This window comes from Tauraco erythrolophus, chromosome 1 (assembly GCF_009769465.1).
Source record: "Tauraco erythrolophus isolate bTauEry1 chromosome 1, bTauEry1.pri, whole genome shotgun sequence".
NCBI classification, from domain to species: Eukaryota; Metazoa; Chordata; class Aves; order Musophagiformes; family Musophagidae; genus Tauraco; species Tauraco erythrolophus.
In genome coordinates this window covers 48,716,455-48,735,732 of record NC_141465.1, presented here as the reverse complement: position 1 = coordinate 48,735,732, position 19,278 = coordinate 48,716,455, and the positions used below count along the sequence as shown (strand labels likewise).

The following is a 19,278-nucleotide window of genomic DNA, read 5'->3' as shown; positions in this document are numbered from 1 at the left end:
ACCTTCATCCATGTATCTCTTAAAAAACCAGACCAGCGCTTCAGCCTCTCGCCTTATGGTCTCATAAGCACAGGTTACCGGGAGGCAGAGCTGCCCCCCACCAAGAGAATCCACTTACTATATTCTAAAAAAGCAAAACCAAATTCTCCCCCATCGCCCCAAGCAGTTTAAAATCAGCCTGGTTTATAGTCAACTCCACCCTTCAAATAGGTCTTGATTTTGTGTAAGAAATGCAATAGCTCAGGGATCATGTTCAGAAACAGCACAGCTTTTATCAAAGGACATTTCATCCAAAGGGACATCCTCAGAACTGGTGGCTCCCCAATTATAAAATTCCCTCTCACATAAAAAAGGGCAGCGCTTTTTTAAAAATGTGTCTGTAGCATTCAAAAAATCAAATTGATTCACATGAGGAGTAGAAGAGCCTTAAAATTAAAGTCTCTGTATGAATACTATGCAGATCAGACCCTCTGTGTCTAATGGTGTTGACAGTCCTTCATTTTAACAACTGTAAACAGCAAAACTATGTTGCCACTACAGACAACTTTGCTAAATGAATCATGTAGTTAATTCCTAGCAAGCATAAAAATACTCTCAGGTACAGAAGACAGAAAACATTTTAAAGCCAGTACACAATACAGCAACAGCAAGGGCTAAATTTGCTCTTTATAAAAAATAAAAATATAATTTAAAAAAGGATAAAAATTAGCCTGGCATCAATTATGGAACAAAACTGTGGCTGGTACAAATGATCCGAAGTAGGAGAGTTTAGTGACATCCACACTGCTACGTAAAACAGGGCCAGACACTGCCTGGGTAGGTTCACTCTTTTGACCACACGTCTTCTCCAGGTCCAGCTCGTGTCCCATTGGCCTTAAGACATTCTGGTATGTTTTCATGGCCCTCAAATATCTTGGTGTGTTTTTTCCCCCAGATTGTGGGAAATAACACAAAGGCCACCCTACACCATTAAGATGCTTTCAGCCTGTGAAGTTGAAATACAGCTTGCATTTCCAGGGGTGCAAGGTGAAGGCACAGAGGTAGATAAGGGTGCGAAGCCCCTGGGATGGCAGCAGCAAGAACAAAGTTGAGTGGAGGCTGTTTGACACCCTTCCTGGGGATGCTCCCTCGCATGTGTCCTTCACCTGCTGGGTTAGCTGGCCTGAACCACAACTTTGCCAGGAGTTTGTTAAGAATTAAACAGCACGGATGACTGGAGGCCAGTGCTCCAGTTCATGCCTGAACAGATACAGAATCATAGAATCATAGAATGGTTAGGGCTGGAAGGGACCTTCAAAGGTCATCTAGTTCAACCCCCCTGCAAGGAACAGGGATATCTCCAACTAGATCAGGTTGCTCAGGGCCTCGTCCAACCTGGCCTTGAACGTCTCCAGGGATGGAGCATCCACCACCTCTCTGGGCAACCTGTTCCAGTGTTCTACAACTCTCATGGTAAAAAATTTTTTCCTAATATCCAACCTGAATCTACCTCCCTCTATTTTAAAACCATTACCCCTTGTCCTGTCACAACTGGCCCTCCTGAACAGCCTCTCCCCATCTTTCCTGTAGGCCCCCTTGAGGTACTGGAAGACCGCTATAAGGTCACCCCGGAGCCTCCTCTTCTCCAGGCTGAACAGCCCCAACTCTTTCAGCCTGTCCTCATAGGAAAGGTGCTCCAGCCCTCTTATCATCTTCGTGGCCCTCCTCTGGACCCTCTCCAACTGGTCCATGTCCTTCTTATGTTGGGGGCTCCAGAACTGGACGCAGTACTCCAGGTGAGGTCTCACGAGGGCAGAGTAGAGGGGAAGAATCACCTCCCTCGACCTGCTGGCCACGCTCCTCTTGATGCAGCCCAGGATGCGGTTGGCCTTCTGGGCCGCAAGAGCACATTGCCGGCTCATATTGAGCTTCTCGTCCACCAGTACTCCCAAGTCCTTCTCCTCAGGGCTGCTCTCGATCCATTCACCACCCAGTCTGTATTTGTGCCTGGGATTGCCACGACCCAGATGTAGGACCTCGCATTTGGCCTGGTTGAACTTCATGAGGTTGACATGGGCCCACCTCTCCAGCCTGTCGAGGTCCCTCTGGATGGCATCCCTCCCTTCCAGCGTGTCGACAGCACCACACAGCTTGGTGTCATCGGCGAACTTGCTGAGGGTGCACTCCATGCCACTGTCCACGTCACCGACAAAGATGTTGAAGAGGGCCGGGCCCAACACGGACCCCTGAGGGACGGCACTCGTGACCGGTCTCCACTTGGACATCGAGCCATTGACCACTACTCTCTGAGTGCTATATATAGATATAGCTCAGCACAATTTGAGGATCCCCATGCCAGCATCTTATGCAGACCTAACTCCTTCTGCCCACAGCTTTCTCCTGATGAGAAATCAATTTGCTTCCAAGCACGGCAGAGCTGTGAATGCACGAGTTCTCAAAACACTTGCATGGGCACGGAGCCCTCCCTGGCACTTGACCGACCAGCAGCGTGCATGTGTGCCGTCAGAGGTGAAGCAGGAGGCAAAAGCAATTGCGTGTGAGAGAGAAGTGCAACTCCATATAGTGATTTTACGTTTCTCCCAAAGTCAGAGTGCCAGACAACTAAATCAGAGCAGCACGCACAGATTCATGTGTCTGGGAGCTGAACGCACACGATGTGCAATGTCTCAGCACAAATGTGTGACTGGCGCACTTTGGTTTTAGCAGTTAGGGAACGTAAAATACACATTTATACATGTACGTGTGAACCACAGGCGTCTCTCGGAAGCAGGATACTGACATGCTGAGAGACCAAGATCACCAATGCTTTCAGAGCTTGCGTCAAACCATCGGGAGCTGGATCCCCTTGAAATGGATGGAGCTGTGATGGTCTACACATGCTGAAGATCTGGCTTTTGAAATAAAATGTTCTCTCCACAAGTCTTAAATGTGAGTTTAAGTCCTCTTCTGAAAAGGAGCCTAAGTGAAAAAACCACAATGCAAATAGCTACCCAGTGCTGACCAACAGCATCAGGCCCACTCCCGGCAACACATGCACCTGATGGAGCTGCGGCTGTTGTTGGCAGGGTAGGCACCACGGGATCAACATCCCTATTAGATGAGAAGTACCTACCCTGAAGGCTTGCATACTCTACATTAGGAGAAGGCTAGCTGTAGCTGATTGAGCATTGAGCCTGTATCCTTGAAGCAGTCTGTCTGTGGAAGATAGTTTACCCAAGAGGTGGGATACATTGCTTTGGCTTCACCTCCCATGGGCTGCACACAAGCTGCTAAACAAGCCAAGCAGAGGAAAGCCAGACCTGAGTACATCTGTGCCTTCAGGCTGCAGGATACACAGGCCCTTAGTGTCGTTACAGTGCTTAATGTTATGACCTTATCCTGCTAGGTCTCACTATGTGATATGTGCATGCTTTCTACCCAAAAGGGCTTTTGCAACCTGGCCCAGGTATTCCTGCATTGCACTGCAGTCTCTAACTTGAGCTTGTCCATACCCCAGAGTGTTTCCTTAGTATGAGCAAGCACTGACAAAGGTTAATAGTTTTCTTAAGATGATGATGATGATTAAGGTAAGTTTCTTAATAAGACCTTGATTAAGCTTAGTTAAGCCAATTTTTCTCTTTCATCTTTAAGATAGGTAAATCGCACTCTCCTGCTCTGATCCTGCAAAGAGACTTAAGAGCAAACTCCAGCTCAGTGGAGCTAAGGGACTCTCCTCCTCCTCCTGCAGAGATATCTTGGCCCCAGCTCTCGTCAGGGCACCCACGCACAGACAGATGCCATGGCAGCATCCATGCCCAGAGGTTGTCCTTTTCTGAAGGCTTGCATGTGCAAAATGAGACAACACTTCATAATTCAAAAGTTAAACTGCTCCGAGGCAAGCTGAGATGGCTCTTTCTTTCCCAATTAATAGAAACAACAATACACACACTACAGGGGAAAACAAGGATGGAGTTAATCGTGCCTGCTAGCTGTGTGCTGTGAGAAGTGAAAAGTGCTGGCCTTTCCCCAGCTCTCACACACTTCTCCAAACACAGAGGTGAAAGCAACAGTGCTCCAGCCTGCCCCAGTGAGATGTCTCCTTAGGGATGTACCAGGCTGCAGCCTTCACCACTGCCGTGCGGGTGCTCGCACGCCCACGGTCCTGCGTGGAAGAAGGCACAGGCCACTGCTTCTCTGTGCTGCCGCCATGGCTGCCTCTGTTCTCTGCTTAGTTTCCCAGCTGAGGGGCTATAGTGAGGCAGCGATCCCTCGCCCACGCTGGCAGGGAAGGCTCATCTCGCAGGTGGCATTCAGCCCTGCCAAGCACGAAGCTTGAGGCCCTGTGTGCGCCTCACCACAGCAGCCAGCCTGGGCCCAAGCTGCACCCATAGAAGGGGCCCAGAAGAAGGTGCAAAATGTACCCCTAAAGGCCCGTAGATCAGGTAGACATAAAATGAGGGACGACACTCTTTTATTAGGCTTCCAGCTGCCTGCTCCTCCATCCAGGTGACCTGTGGCTCAGCAAGGCCTCGGCGCAGAGGCCTACAGCCCCTGCGCCATCCTGACCCCCCCCTCTGCACCACCAGAGGCATGGGGGCTACTGGCCGCCATAAAATGGCAACTAGAGAGTAGGCTACAGTGAGCAACCAGATTAAAACCTTGTAAATACTGCCCCACAGAGCCGTGCCAGGCGGGTGGGTGGAGAGAGCGCTGGCTGCTTCAGCACCTCAGGGTGCTGGCTCGAGCCCGATCCCATTGGTCTCTCTCTATTTTGGTTGATGTTCTTGCAGGAAACAGAGCTTTTTAGGGGAAAAAAGGAAGTGCTGCAGCAACATGGTCTAAATTATGCTCATAGTCTTAGAAAAATGTGTTATTGCACAGGGCAGTGGAAAGGATCCTGCTGCGGTTTCCTGCTTGAGGGGTCTTTCTGCTTCCCTCGCCACACACCACTGCTCCCTTACTGCAGGCAGGACCTGCACTTTCTTCACGTGCTTGTGAGGTTCCCCGTCTTGAGGGGAAAAAAAAACAAACAGAGGCTCAGGGCTTTAAAGGAAATGATGAAAAACTAAGCATGAAAAAAAGACAAAAAATACTACGTCAGGCGTTGGTTCCACTGGGGCTCGAACCCAGGACCTTCTGCGTGTAAAGCAGACGTGATAACCACTACACTATGGAACCGCCGATGCAAACCAGCCGCGGCGGCGTTACTCCTATGGACGATGCACCCGCGAGCCTCCATTCCCCCGCTTCGTCCACGCGGGGGCGGCGCGCGGAGGGGGGCGGGGAGCGGTGGACGTGGGCGCGCGCGCGCGCGCAGCCCCCGCGCCCACCCCACGCGCGGCCGTTGGGCGCGCGGCAAGCCGTGGGGGGAACCGCTTCTGAGTGAGGGCGGGACGGCTCTCGGCAGCTGCGGCCGCCGGGCTTCTTTTCTTTTTTTTCTTTTTTTTTTTTTTTAAATTGCTGGTTAATTAAAAATGCGGTAATTAAAAATTATCTTGATGCGTTTCCTGCCCCTCGAGATAGCTACAGAGGAGCAGTGAAAGGGGTAAACCACTCTAATAGCTCTAGCGCTATGGGAAAAGCACAGGTAAGGTTTTCGTGCGAGTGCTGCAGGCGTTCCTCTGCGTGTCGGGGCCTTCCAGCCGGAAGCCTGGGTCCCGGGTCTGCCCCACCACACACGGCCCAGAGCGGCAGGTGGTGGGCCTGGGGGGCGAGGGCCCCGGTACGGGCCTTATGCCGCGTGTAGCGGGCACTGCGGGCACTCCCTTCCCCTGCATGTGCTCGCTACACCTTTGCCTTCAGCCTGTGCGCCCCGAACGTCGTTGCCTCCCGCCCCGCTTTGGAAACGGCTGGGAAGCCTTCCTGCGCATCGTTGCCGCTCCTTTGGTTTGCTTGGCTGCTCTGTTTTCCCAGATAAGCGGGAAGCAGAGGTCTCTGGGTCGGTGCGTTACATCTCGGCACCCAACAGGTTGACCAAAGCATGGGAAAAAGGCAGGCTGAGCTCCGTGAGAGGTGCGGCAACACCCCCGCTGCTTCGGGGGAACCTGGCGGCGTGGATTTCGTGTCAGTCAGTCCCAGGAAAGTTCTCCGCTGCCTACTGTGGGGTCTTTCAGCTCACTTTCCAGTGGGTGAGGAAGGTGTGGATGATTTCCGCGGTACAGGAAACAGCGTTTAAAATAGCGTGCGGGGAGAAAGAAGGCAGAACCTTAAGTTTGTCAGTCTCAGCAAAGCCCTTGAGGGACCTGTCGCGTGGTGCCTAATGGATCTGCGAAAACTGTGATTTATCCCTCAGACACAGCATGGGACACGCTAATGAGGGTTTTTAAAATGAGGTGTGAAAGCGACACCGTTTGCTTTCTGAAACCTGCCCGGACAAAGTGGAGGACTCTCCTTTATTAACGACGGGGCAGAGGCCGCGAGAGCGAACTAGTCCCGCCGCACCTCGCCGTGCGGCGCGTAAAGCCCGTGCGCGCCTGCGCGGCAGGGGCGGCAGCGGCAGCGCGCCCCGGGCGGGGCCCGGATGCTCGGAGAGGAGCGGCGGGGCGGGCAGGACCGGGGCGGCTGGCGCGCTCGGAGCGGCGGGGCCGTGCCGTGCCGTGCCGTGCCGTGCCGTGCCGTGCCGTGCCGTGGTTCCGTGGCTGTGGCTGTGGGTGTGGCTGTGGCCGTGGCCGGTTCCCGGTGCGGTGCCGTGTCGCGCCACGTCCCGCCTCGCCGCCAGCAGGGGGCTCCCCGTGCTCGCGCTCCGCGCCTCGCCGCCCAGGACCCCGGGCGCGGCGTTGCGTAGTGCGTGGCTCGTGGATTTCTTGGGGAAAAAAAAATTAAAAAAAATGTTTTGTTATATGTGGATGTAGAATGAGAAGGCCGAAGTGCTTGTGTGTCTTTGCTAAAGGGAAGCTGATAGAGCTGCTCGTACTGTCTGCTCAGCCCACACTCGCGTCCCGCAGTATCCAAGATTACTTAGGTTGTGGGTTCGTGGTGCATCTGCTGAAGAAGATGGCTCTTTGTGAGGGTACAGAGCAGCGCAGCTGTTTCCGTGCAGTTCTGTGCCCGCCTGCGTTAGGTATTCGTTCATTCAGGGACTTTAGTGTCATCTGTAACACCAGACAAAAATTGCCTTGTTCCATCTATTGCGTTTTACCTGGTGTTTTGCACTACTTGCAGTACCTCGGTCCTCGCCGTGCTAAATCCTCACATCCGAAAGGGAGCAGTTTGTAGAAGTACAAATTTAGGCACCTGTACAGTGTTTACAGGACTGTGGTTAAAAGTTACGAACCAAAACTATTATTTGGAATTTAAAAGATAAGGTTGTTGATTTTGAGAAGCAGGTAGTGCCTGGAAGCAGAACAGTGTATTGTTTGTAGCTAAATATCATAGTTGTCTTGACTCTTAATAATATTCTACTGAAGCAGCAGATGATTTATTGTTACAAGATAGAAAATTTTGTCTTTTTGTCATCAGAAGCAATTTCATAAGGATAAGATGAAAATAGAGGTGAAGAAAATTATTTTCATAGACTTTGCTGACTCCCTACCATGTATAGGGTGGCTGCACTTAGTAGTTGTCAGTTCCTAGTCTTTAAAAAACAATACGAACATTTAAAAATCCTTTTACAAACTGCTCATTAGTGTGTGAATTGAATCTGTGTACCCTCCTGATCTTGAGAACCTGATTAACCCAGAGGCATCTTTTGGGAAGAGACAATCTGGTAGGCTTGAGACTTCAGGATGTAGATTTTGCACTGCCTGGGCATCTTACGGTTCACCAGACCAACAAAATGCAGATCAAGCTGTTGTTAGGCAATTCTTGTGCCCATTTCTTTTTCCTCATGTTGTTGTACTAAGATTTGGCAAAATCTGAGTGCTGTATCTAGCTATCATCTCTATAGGCTCTAAGTGGAGGCTGAAGCTAACTTGTGAGTGAGGTAGAGTTGTGCAAATTAAATCATTAGTCATTGCTTCCCAGAATAACCTGCATTCAGCTGATAATTTGGGAGCATTTCCTTTTTAAATAAATTTGTTCTTATTTTACAGAAGGTATCCTGATGCTTTCTGGTTAGTGTTCTGGTCTAGTTTCTTGGCCTTTAGGAGCCTGGAGGCTCTACAGCTGGCTTTCCTTCACATTTCTGATTTTGTGCTCTGTTTGCCAAGGATACTAGTTTTGGTGTCTTTTATTCATCATCTCATCCAGAACTGTGGGTGGAGGTGACATCTCTTTTCCTGTTTACCCAAATTAACCTACTCCTTCTGATTTGTGAGAACACATTTCTGTCATCTCACTGACAGAAACAGAGTTTAAAATTTTTCTGGACATTTATTTATTTATTCATTTCTTCTGTTCTTTTTATTCTTTCTGCTTGTGACTGGACATCCAGGTCTCTCAGACAGGGACTTGTCCCCTGGCTGACACTTGAAAATACTTTGTTCAGTCACATAAAAATCCATTTTTGAGCTTGGTAGAGTAAGAGGAGGGGAACCACGACCAGGACTCAGAAGGAGCGGTTCACTTTGGCTATGATTATCTTCAGTCTTTCTGAAAAATATCGGTTACAGCACTTTGTAGTGGGTGCTTCTAAGAAATAAGCCTGAAGCAGGATTTGAATTATGTATGTGGAATGCCTATATGGAGGTTTGCTCGGGAGGTTAATGCTTCCAAAGTATTTGGAAAACAGAATCTGTGCTGTTACGTCGAGAAAGACTGCTTGTAAAGGGCTATCCCGATTTCTGCACTAGCAACGTAACTGGGTTTTTTCTTGTCATGCTAAACTGCTCAACAACATGTTGTCATAATTTTTTGGCCTACTTTCTGTTGCAGCTGTTGATGCTTGCTAAAACCCTTTTCAGGATCTTAAGTGTGTGTGTGATTCACGACTGCCGAACAAAAAAGTGGTAGTATGTGTGGCCTCTTGGTGGGACTGGTATGTTCTGTTTGCCCTCCGTACAACAGAGAATGGTCTTGTTTGGTACAGCCTGTGTCCTTGGGCTTGAGCGGGAAAGGTTAATTTGGAAAGCACATTTGTGTTTCCTCAAGTTGCATGTTACTGTGATCCCCATAGGTAACTGGAGAGGTGGCTCAGTCCAGCAAGACTGACTCTTTATCAGGTTGCTTGGTCACCTCAGACCACTGAGACACAGGAAGAGCAACTTCCATGAATAAGAAAAGAAAGCATGCAATGGAGGCTGTATGTCCTACAGAACCTAACAGCTAAGGATTTCATCCCTCTCCCATTCATCTTGGATGGAATGTTTGTGATGGATTTGTTGGCTGTTGGAAGAAACTTTATAGCCTCTTTACGCAGAGATCTTGGTAAATGCCAGTATAGATGAATTTATCAAGTACAGTAAATGTTTTATAAATCATGTGTATCCCCAGAGTGCAGTGGAAAGAGCTTATGATGTATTTTTGCTTGCATGCATTTTGGCAGAACAGTGTGATCATACATAAATGATTAGCTACTGTAACTCTGATCAGGGAAAGTGCATCCTGCCAGGAAAACAAACACCAAAACTCTTCTGGGTCATGCAGAATTATTGTGCCTGGTATGTATTCCATTTACTATCTCATCTCACAGGAGAGGAGTGGAAGCTTGTGTCTGGGACTCCAGAATCTCAAAGGGCTAGCTCAGTCAATCAAATCAGTGCATTCACAAACGTGTCACACCGGTTTGACACGTTAAATATCTTTTGCACATTAATAAATGTGTCTGTTCTGTCACAGTAAGGGAGTCGTCTGTCTGTCCCAAGAGATGATTTGATCACTCTGTCCTTCACAGTGTTGTTTGGTGCGTTAGAGCTGTCACCAGACTGATGGCAAAAATTTCCTGAAAATACCACATTACAGTATTAGACCTTTGGGACAGGGGCAGGCGGGTGAAGATCTTCCTTTGTTTGTCTCTGTTCTCAGAAATCTTCTGCTCCCTATCCAGTCCTGATGGGACTGTGTCACAGGGAGAGGCTGCAGAGCAAGGGGCACAGTGGTTCCCATCTTGTGCCCATCCATGTGGAGTGTCCTCCCACCACAGCATCCTTTATAAGCTGTGGTCCTCTTTGGACGCACAGCTCCCCGCACTGACTCCGCAGAAGTGACTTCTGTGTTCTATTCCATCACTTTGTACAGCAGCAAGCAGCCCCTCCCAGCTTTGGAGAGGGGTGGAAGGACAGACTGGGGGTCAAGGTGGTGTATTGGATGAGTGATGCTGAGGACTAGGCCCAAGACTATACTGGTGACACTACAATATCGTGCTTCTACTGACACCTAATATTTTTGAGTGGTTTGATGATGTGCGTGTTGAAAATTGCGGTGTCCCTGTGCTGTTGGTTTATTGCCTGATGCCGGAAGCGGCAGATTCCTCAGGGGCTGTTGTAGCACCAGTGGACAGTGACAAGTCACTGTGGGTGTGACAGCTCTGCCCTTCCCCAGGCGCCTGAGCAGCGACTGAGAGCCCGTGATCAGCACGGCGAGGAGCTAGGTCAGAGGTGCTGTCAGGGGTCAGCGTTTGATTTCAAAGCACGCAGTGCCGTGCTGCAGTGCTGTCAGCTTGTCCAGTCCCTTTCCAGTAGTCGAACGAGGAGCAGATGAGCCGAAACATGAACTGAGTCCACTAAATTCCAGTCACACGTTTATGGGGAGAACACGTGCATGCACATGAAGAAATTAAATGTGCAGGTGTTAGTGTAGTGCTTCTGAGTGCAAAATTAAGAGTGCTTCCTACTTGTCCCATTATCTGGGTACGAGTGAGTGGTTTGGAGAACACCTGTATCACTAGCATGCAGATACAATGCCTCATGGTTAAGTTCAGTATTTTTTTTCCTTAAGGGCTTTCACATCAGATAACCAAATACCTGGACAGCCCTTATGTTTTTTTCCAGTGTGCTAGATCTGCTAAAATGCAAATCATTGCCTCAATATGGCTCAAAGGCCGTTCCTTTTGAAAGAGATCATGTGACTTCAGATGCGAAGCAGATAACTTCAGCCCATCCCTTTCTCTGCCTGAGATTCAGGAGGCATAGTGACAAAACAGCTCTTCAACAGCACACGTACAGCGCAGCTGAAGAGCTGCAGCCATGAACTTTCACTTCAGACTGGACGATGAAAACGACATTTCCCCCTGACGGTTTCCGAAGAGCAGTGCTCAAGAAATTTCCTCTCAGGAAGCTGTATAAATAGGTGGAGAGCAAGTGCATTGCAGCTCCTGAGCTCCAGAGAGAATTGGAGCACCTGTTCTGCAGAGCCGCACCCCTCATTGTGCAGTTCTGCTTCCAAAAAGGGTCTGCTTTCCCTTAAAAAAAAATCTTCTAAAGGTACTCTTACGGAAAAAAACTCGGTGTTGCTGAAGCAGAAAGAAAAAACAGGTAATATCTTTGGGTGGGGTGTGTAGATGTATATATATATAAAAGCTCACTTTTAAAGAACAAATTGACTTCATCCTAATCTGTGGAGGGAATGAAAGATGTTTGTGGGACTATTTATGATTTTACCCTGAGGAGAATCAGTGTGCTTGAAGCTGTAAAGTTTGACCTGGACTGGATCAGTTATCCAGAACTTCTGAGTAGAGATGAGATCAAATAGCTTTGAGACTACTGTGTTTCATGTACTTTCTGTTTTAGGAGAAAGTATTTTTCTGATGCTAACTTCAAACCTTTTTCTGATGCTTAACTTAAACTTTATGAAAACTAATATGAATTTCAGCTGACGCATGAATTTCAGTTTTAAACTGGCTCAGATTTCAACACGTATTTACTATATTCTGGAGCTTTGCTTTTTCACCACTTTCCCCTTTCAAGTAAGGAGAATTAAATGGGATGTCATTAAGACACTGTTCATTAACTGCAGGACTGTGTGATTCCGACTTTCCTTTTCCTCCAGGATAACAAGCTACAACTGTTGTTGACTTCTACGCTCTAGTTGGTCCAGTTTAGTACAACTAACTTTGCTTCAGGATTTTTAGTTTTCTTCTTGCTTCCTAAAGGAATCTCCCCCTGGAGGTGTTTAATGTTTCCGAAAGTGATATGATGGCTTTGCTTATGCTTCAAGGTGATCTGCACCCCATTTGTGCATTTGTATTTGCTATCTTCTTTTTAAAAAACGTGCTCCCCAAAGTCTTGCTGCACAAAAAATGAGGCTGCTTGCTTTGTTTGTTTATTTTGTGTGCAAAAAAGTGCAAATATTTTTTGCAAATGTATCCTTTATTGATTGTAAGTAACTTGAACTGGCTTTCTTCCTTAATTTTTCTACAGATTGTCTTTGGATTTGCATGCAGTTCCTGAACTCAGTGATTGCTTGAACAATCTCTGAATGTTCACACCTTTGCAGCTCTTGTTTTTATTTCTTTTTGCAGTGCATTTTGGTCTCAGGAATATGAGCCCATCATAATGAGCTGGTCTGTCTTCATCCAGCTCTTTAAGGCTTTCCTGGCTTTGCACTATCTTACTATATCCATTCCCTATTGATTTCTGGCCCAAACACTGAGATCCATCAACACGGCCATTGCTAGGAATGATTCCATCAGTTCTGTGTTAAGCTTAGCTCTGCTTCTCTGAGCAGACTGAAGATATTATCTGTAAATAGAAAAGCTTTCTCATTTCTTACTTTGACATACATAATCACTGAAAGCAACTTAATAGAAATGTCAGTTTGTCTCATGGATGTATAATTGCAGAGATCTAAACATATAGTGCTTTGCCTATGTTTGATGTTCTCATATCAGCCCCTTGGCAGACAAAAATTAGCATTGGTGTCAAAATTACAGCTCTTGTGCCATAGCCAGGTCCTCTTTCATCCTCTTAATTGACTATGGCTGCTTCATCCTACTTTCTGAAGAGTCAGTCTTTTAGCTAATGAAATCTTTAACTCATCTCTAGATTCCCATCCTTGACAATCTCAACTCAAGATTTAGTTTCGAAGAGCTGTCCCTCTGCAGGTGCTAACCTGACTGTTGTTGTGATTTAATGTCCAGATTCTCTTCTATATGGTATTTTGCTCTTTCCTGCTTCATTCCCTCAGAAATGCACAGAAGCAAATCCAGTATAGACCCATGTTACAGCATGTTTCTCAGTTCTCTGCAGACCTCATTTCCAAAGGAAAACAACTCTAAAGGAAGTCTGTGAGTCACAGAAAATGAAAAAATTGATAGCAAGAAGACATCAAAGGACAGCCCCTATCATTGGAAATATCCACCCATCCATCCATCTTATCTTTATGAAGAAAACAGTCTTTATCTCATCACCTTTCCAACCACATGTACCTTCTAAGATATGTTGTGGGAAGCGATCGTAACTACCTGTTCACAAATATGGTTGAGAAAGGGGCGAGCAGGGAAAGGAGGCACGTTGCTGGAAATAACCATTGAAACAACCTGTAGGAGAAGTAGCACAATTGTGGAAATCCCATCCCAGCAAAAATAAAGGGAGGACCCTTTCATTCTTTGTTTATCAAAGGTAAGAAACAAATGGAATGAAGGAAGAATAAGAAGTTAAAGCCTAGTAGCTCTTATTTGTATGGCTTCCATATCCCCAGGCTTGACCTGGCTTACACTTGTCTGCCAGTAGCACAGCTCATCTAATTTTAAAAGATAAGATGTGCTTGCAAGGATGGCTCTCTGCCTAAAGGACCTGCAGCCTCATTTCATTAAAAGTCAGCTATAAATCTTTACAAGATTTCCATTATTCTTGAGGCAGCCTGGTCTTTACGTGACTGACAAACTGAAAGCATGATTGATTTTGGGCAGCACCTATTACATCCGGATCAAATGATGCTGATTCATTGTCTCTGTAAATCAGGCTCTCGACAGCTCAGGTTCTGAAACCCAAATTTCTGAGCACTTGCTGCATCATAACCTTCAGTGACTCCTATCCAGAACAAGAGCAGCATGTGCCACTCTGGCTTAGCTTGGTGCATGTCTGTTGGCATGGTTGGAATGACATTTTATTTTGCTTCAGTGGATGTGTATTCAGTGCCTGTCCATTACAAAATTGCCTTTTTGCTGAACTGAGAGAAATGTAGCAATTTCTTGGAGTTATATCTAAATATGGGACAGATCACCAGCGTGTAGAAATTGAATTGCTGCCTGCTTTTTAATGAACATGACAGATTCTCTTTTAAGGGTAAATCAGTGGTATAGTATCCAGAATGCTAACACAGCATTATGTCTCAAATTCTCATCCAGCTACCTTGTATCTCTGAAGCCTTTTTAAATACCTTGGTCAAAGCCCAGCTTTCTATTTCATCAGCCAACATTTGGGGAAATTTTGGAATGGCAAATGATTCTTCACCAGACGTTGCTACATTGCGTAGTGAATAGCTCATAGAAATTACTCTGATGTTTTAAATGCTTGTTTTTCAACCTCATTCACCATGGAATGCCTTCATGGCCTTTGCCTGGTGTTTTTCTATGCCTTTGCCCAGGGAGGCAGGGTTTGGCATGGAGCTTGAACCAACATAAGGGGGAGGGGGGGAAAGGGGAGGGACTTCTTCCTTTGGAGTGGCTCAGTTAGAAGCAATGAAGAGCCCTGGCGTAGGGGAAGCCCTGGCGTAGGGGAAGCCCTGGCGTAGGGGAAGCCCTGGCTCTTTCCACAGTGGCTTGTTCCCCTTGTTCGTGATTTTTTAGTATGACCAGAAGCACTGGAAGTGAATTTGCTGGGCCTGGGTGGAGACCCTGCTTGCTGGAGAGTCTTCAATAGGTGTGGCTGGTCTGGAGTCTAGACATGCAGGTTTGCTGCCAGGGTGGCTCAGTAGCCACCTGAGAAGCCATCAGGAAGTAGTGTAGTAGTTTGAATGTTTGCTGTATCCACTTTAGGATGCAGACACTTGAGACTGAAGGAAATGAGTTCTCCCCTGGGCTAGCTCTTTGGTGGCCAGATTTGGCCTTTTAAAGAAGTTTAATGATAGGATACATTTGTGCAAGTTTTCCTCCAAGCTTTGAGTGTATGTTTCAGGCTTCATTTACTGTGATCATCCTAAAATTTCTGTCCCTATGTCTCTATCTTTTTTATTTCTTTGCTCAAGAAGGTGCTAGAAGTCCATGAATTTAGAGGTAGGTGAAAGGAGAAAAGCTTAAGTTGTTGAAAGTAGGATGCGATAGTGATTCAGATCCCTGTTTCTTGGGTCAGGCCATTGTTTGCTATGGCTTGAGTGGAGTCCTGAGAGGTGTGATGGTTCTCCTCGGGGTCTCTGTTGCTGGACACATGCTGACCTGCCCTTTGATGAAGACAGTCTCACTGCGATAGGACTTAGAATGTGAGCTCTATTTTGCTCTTGGTCCTAGTCTTCAGATCACAGTTCATGTCGTGGATGGCTGTTTTGAGATGGACTGATGAAGACTTGAGATTCTCTAAGAGGGCAAGTGAGGAGATAGTATTCAGAAGGACAACGATTGTTCGGAGAGAAGACAAATTTGAGCTATTAGCAATATCAGTGCTGCATTTGATGCTGTCAAACAATTGACTGGTTCAAAATTAGTATAACATTACTTCTTTGGATTTCATGATAGCTCATTCTGAGGGATGAAAAACAGTCCATTCAGGGGAAAAAACCCCTAAAATCCTTCTTTCCTGGAATTAATACTGACTCAGAAGCTGGCAGACCCAGCTCAAATATAGGATACCCTTGTGTTGTGGGACCCTGAAGATAGTCACACAACTATAAACAGTTGTGCAATATTAATATAATATAATATAGATGTAAAAACTGTAAATAGTCACACAACAATAAATGTATTCTAACTATTGAAATTGAAAATAGGCTGGTTATGCATTTATCTTTTCCTCTTTCTTCTCCTCCTCCTGTTATTTTTACTTCTACTAGTAAAGCCAATGGAAAAGAAGGGTAGTTAAGCATTCATTTTATGCTGATAAATCTCTTCTTTGTTTTAAAACTCAAAATAAAATATCAGTGAAACAAAACAATAAATGCAATAATTCAAATGTCAGACATGCCAGAGTGAAACATATCTCTGGAGACAAGGAGAGAGAGTGGTCAGTGTGATCGTGTAAGAAATCTTTAGCTAAAACAAAGTTTAGTCTCTCTAAGAGCATCAGTGACTTTCTTGTTAGAAATTAACCCATTTTGTATCTCAGGGGAATTGTGTTCATTTGAACTTGTTGATTAGGAAGTGTATTGCGTTAGTGAGTGGTACCAGTTAGTGAAGAGATGAGCAAGTGCCACGAGAAAAACACAAAAGGCCACACTGCAAAACGTATTTTGTTCATTTATTTAATTAAATCAAATCTTTTATTTAGAATGTTTCAGTAGAAATGCCACATAAAATTAGATTTTATTTAAATGAAATATGATAATGAAGCAATATGCTATGGCACTGTCTCTCCTTGTAAATTTGGTGGTGGTGACACTGAGGGATGAAGTGATAAATGAGGTGGTAGGACACCTTTTCAAATGAAGAGAGTGTTAGGAGGGCTGAGGTTTGGGGATTTTTAACAATGGTATCAGATGTGATTTAAAGTCCTTAAAATTCTGCAGTTCCAGTTTTCAAATCACAAGAATAAAAAGTAAAATACCTCTGTAGTCCCTTGTCCCTAGTAGCAAGGCTTTAAATAACTATGCTTCAGATTAAGAAGTCACTGGTGCACTTTAACATTAAGCTAACATGTAAGAAATAAACTGTATTAATTACTGAGTTCATCTGTCTTGAATGCAAGCTGATAGGAATCAGATGTGAAAAAGAAACTGGCATGGTTCATCAGGTCCAGTTTGTGTAGGACATGCTGTACAGTAATTTTTTTATGAGCTTTAGATACTTTAGCTTCTATGTTGTCAAACACTTATCTTTTTTTTTTTCCCTCTCCCTCCCTCCCAAGCCTCTCTCTGTTAGGAGTGCTAGGAAGAGCACAGGACTCCAGAGGGGTATAATCCTCATCACTGAAGGAACAGCACAGGAAATGCATGTAGTGCTAACGGCTGAGAGAAACATGCTTTGTATCAGCAGCAATTAAAACTGGTGGGCAGCATCATTGGAACCATGGGGTGCAGCAGTTCTGTAGCTGACAGAAGGTCAGAGAAAGGTGAGTGCTGCCTTTGTCTTTAGGGCCAGTGGTTGCTCTCTTTGTAACACCAGTCCTATTGTTAAAAAAAACCTGTTCAGAGAAAATTATTTTCTAATTATCTTCTTTTTAAAAGACTGCATAGCTTTTAGATGCTGGCAACATCTAAGGTCAGAAGGCAACTGTAGACCACTTCTAACATCTACAGATTGGATTGGAAAAGATTCACAGTATCTGGGACAGAAGCTAAATTTCTTGTGTCTGTGCTCACTCTGTCACTGGCAAAGCGTATGGGGTAAGGTATTGAGGGAGACCTTTCATGGCCTTTCCCAACACAGAATTCCTGCACAAACTGCTCCAATTTCCCTGCTGCTGAGTGACCCTGACTATGAAACAAGTGTAATAAAGCAGAGCTATTACAATGACTCTCAGAATCAGTTTTCTGCCATACCGAGTGCCTGGCCTGAAATTCTCCCTGACAGTCGCTGGGGCTGTCAGCTGAAAGTCTCCACAGTAACTGATTAAATATTCAATTAAAAAAACTAATGCATCACCCCCTTGCTTTTCATCATACCACACCCTGGTATGAACACACCAGGCTTTGCACAGGCAGGTGGGTTCCAGGATTGGCTCAGACCTTTGTTCAGACCCTTTGTGTTCTCTTTCAAGGTTTGTCATGAAAGCATAATTCACAAGTCTGCCAAGCGCCATGTTATGTAGCTCTGGGCATAGTCTTAGGAGATTATTATGCTGAGTAGCCATGGTTGAAAAGGAAGGCTCTTTTTGGCTACCAAGCCAGGACAGAAGTCACAGGAAACTGGTGGCTAAGAAGCAGGAGCACTTAGTCATGGCTACAGGGATCCAAGCTGGCAGATCTAAGGGTAGCCCTCAGCTTTGCGTACGCTATTTGGCAGTCACAGCAGCATCAGTGCTGTATCACAGCAGGGGAAGCAGAATGGAAACATCTGGAGTCCCAGACCTACCTGTAACTGGGAAGTGGTCCTTCCTCTTTGGGTTTGCATGTTATGCATATATGTGCCTTGCAAGGCCTTGAAGATGAGTTGGGAATATTTCTGAGGGTGCAGAATCTTGGAGTGGGTATGAGAAGCTGTACTGTTTCTCAGTGTACAACCATCAATACACCTTGGTGGGGAGCCAGGCTTTGCTACTCCAAAGCTGGCTTACATCTTTGTGTGCTTGTTTGACAATGTTTTGTCCTCTCCAGTTGCAGGATGGCAGTCTTTCTGCATTTCAGCAGTAGCCAAATGATGCTGAACTGTCATTCTATCTGCAGCCTGAGGCTGTACATCCCTCTAACGTGTTAATAACATGAATTTAACAGGTACTTGCTGGTGTAGAGACCTTCTGCAACTGATAACAATTCCTTTTACAGATGCAGTTTAGCCTAGCATGAAAATCATGTTCTGATTCAGTCCTGAGAATAACAGTGCTGTAATAAGTACAATTAAAAAAAAAAAAAAGACAGGAAATATTCTGTTAGATTTGCAACATTAACCGTAGTGGTTGATATGTATTTGCCTTGTGTGATACCAGTGGAACTGTGCCATGTTAAGTGCTCAGGACCATTAAGCAACCCAGGGGGGCTTTAATGGGAAGTTTAATGGTTCTGATGCTGGAAAACAGTTTCTGTGCTGGTGGCAGAGCTTTGCCCCTTAGGTGCTCTTCTCAACAGAAAAGCTGATGACAGCCTTGCTGTGATGTGTCAGGCTTTTGGGTCTGCAGTGGTGGTGCATTCCAGAAAGGAGAGAAAATAAGAGAGATCTCAGAGCTTATATAGGGTACGAAGGACGTGCTCAGTCATATAAGAATTACATTTCCTTCAGGCAGGAGGATTTTTCTGTGGTATCTGTAGGATGGGAGGGAGTCTTTACAGATTTTTGCGTTGTCTGGACTAGAAAATTTTACCAATTTAATTATATTGTATTTTACCATGCTTATTAATGGTAAAATAAGCAAACAATGTGTAATTATGACACCTGTAAACATTTTTATGAAAAAGCTTCCATAATGTTACACATTTATTGATAGACTCACTTTTCTGTGAAGGTTTTTCTTTACCCGCATAGCTGTCAGTTAAAAAAAAATCAGTCTTACTCAGGGGGTGTCACTTTTCCTAGTCTCAAAATCCCTGGTATTTTTGATCAGCTAAAATAATTGACTAGTGTAAACCGTTGTCCCTTTAGTACAGAGCTTTTCTTTGCTGTTTTGCAGGGGGTGGGGGGGGAGGGGGTGGGGCGGAGAAGAGGGAAGCATTAGTACAGATTATTGGTTGTTATTTCTTGTTTTG

General features: G+C 45.7%; 1 protein-coding gene and 1 non-coding gene across 2 annotated transcripts in view; one reads left to right on the top strand and one right to left on the bottom strand.

The window, feature by feature from the left end:
* Nucleotides 1–5,084: 5,084 nt before the first annotated feature.
* Nucleotides 5,085–5,157, bottom strand: TRNAV-UAC (transfer RNA valine (anticodon UAC)). The gene has a single exon. It is a non-coding gene; the product is annotated as a tRNA-Val (tRNA).
* An 11,776-nt stretch (nucleotides 5,158–16,933) lies between these two features.
* The window catches only part of PPEF1 (protein phosphatase with EF-hand domain 1), a 29,704-nt gene continuing 27,359 nt past the window's right edge, over nucleotides 16,934–19,278 (top strand). Inside the window, exon 1 of the mRNA XM_009980537.2 lies at nucleotides 16,934–16,991. Within this exon, the coding sequence (XP_009978839.1) occupies nucleotides 16,949–16,991 (43 nt within the window). The 5' untranslated portion in view covers nucleotides 16,934–16,948. The remainder of the gene's footprint in view (nucleotides 16,992–19,278) is intronic.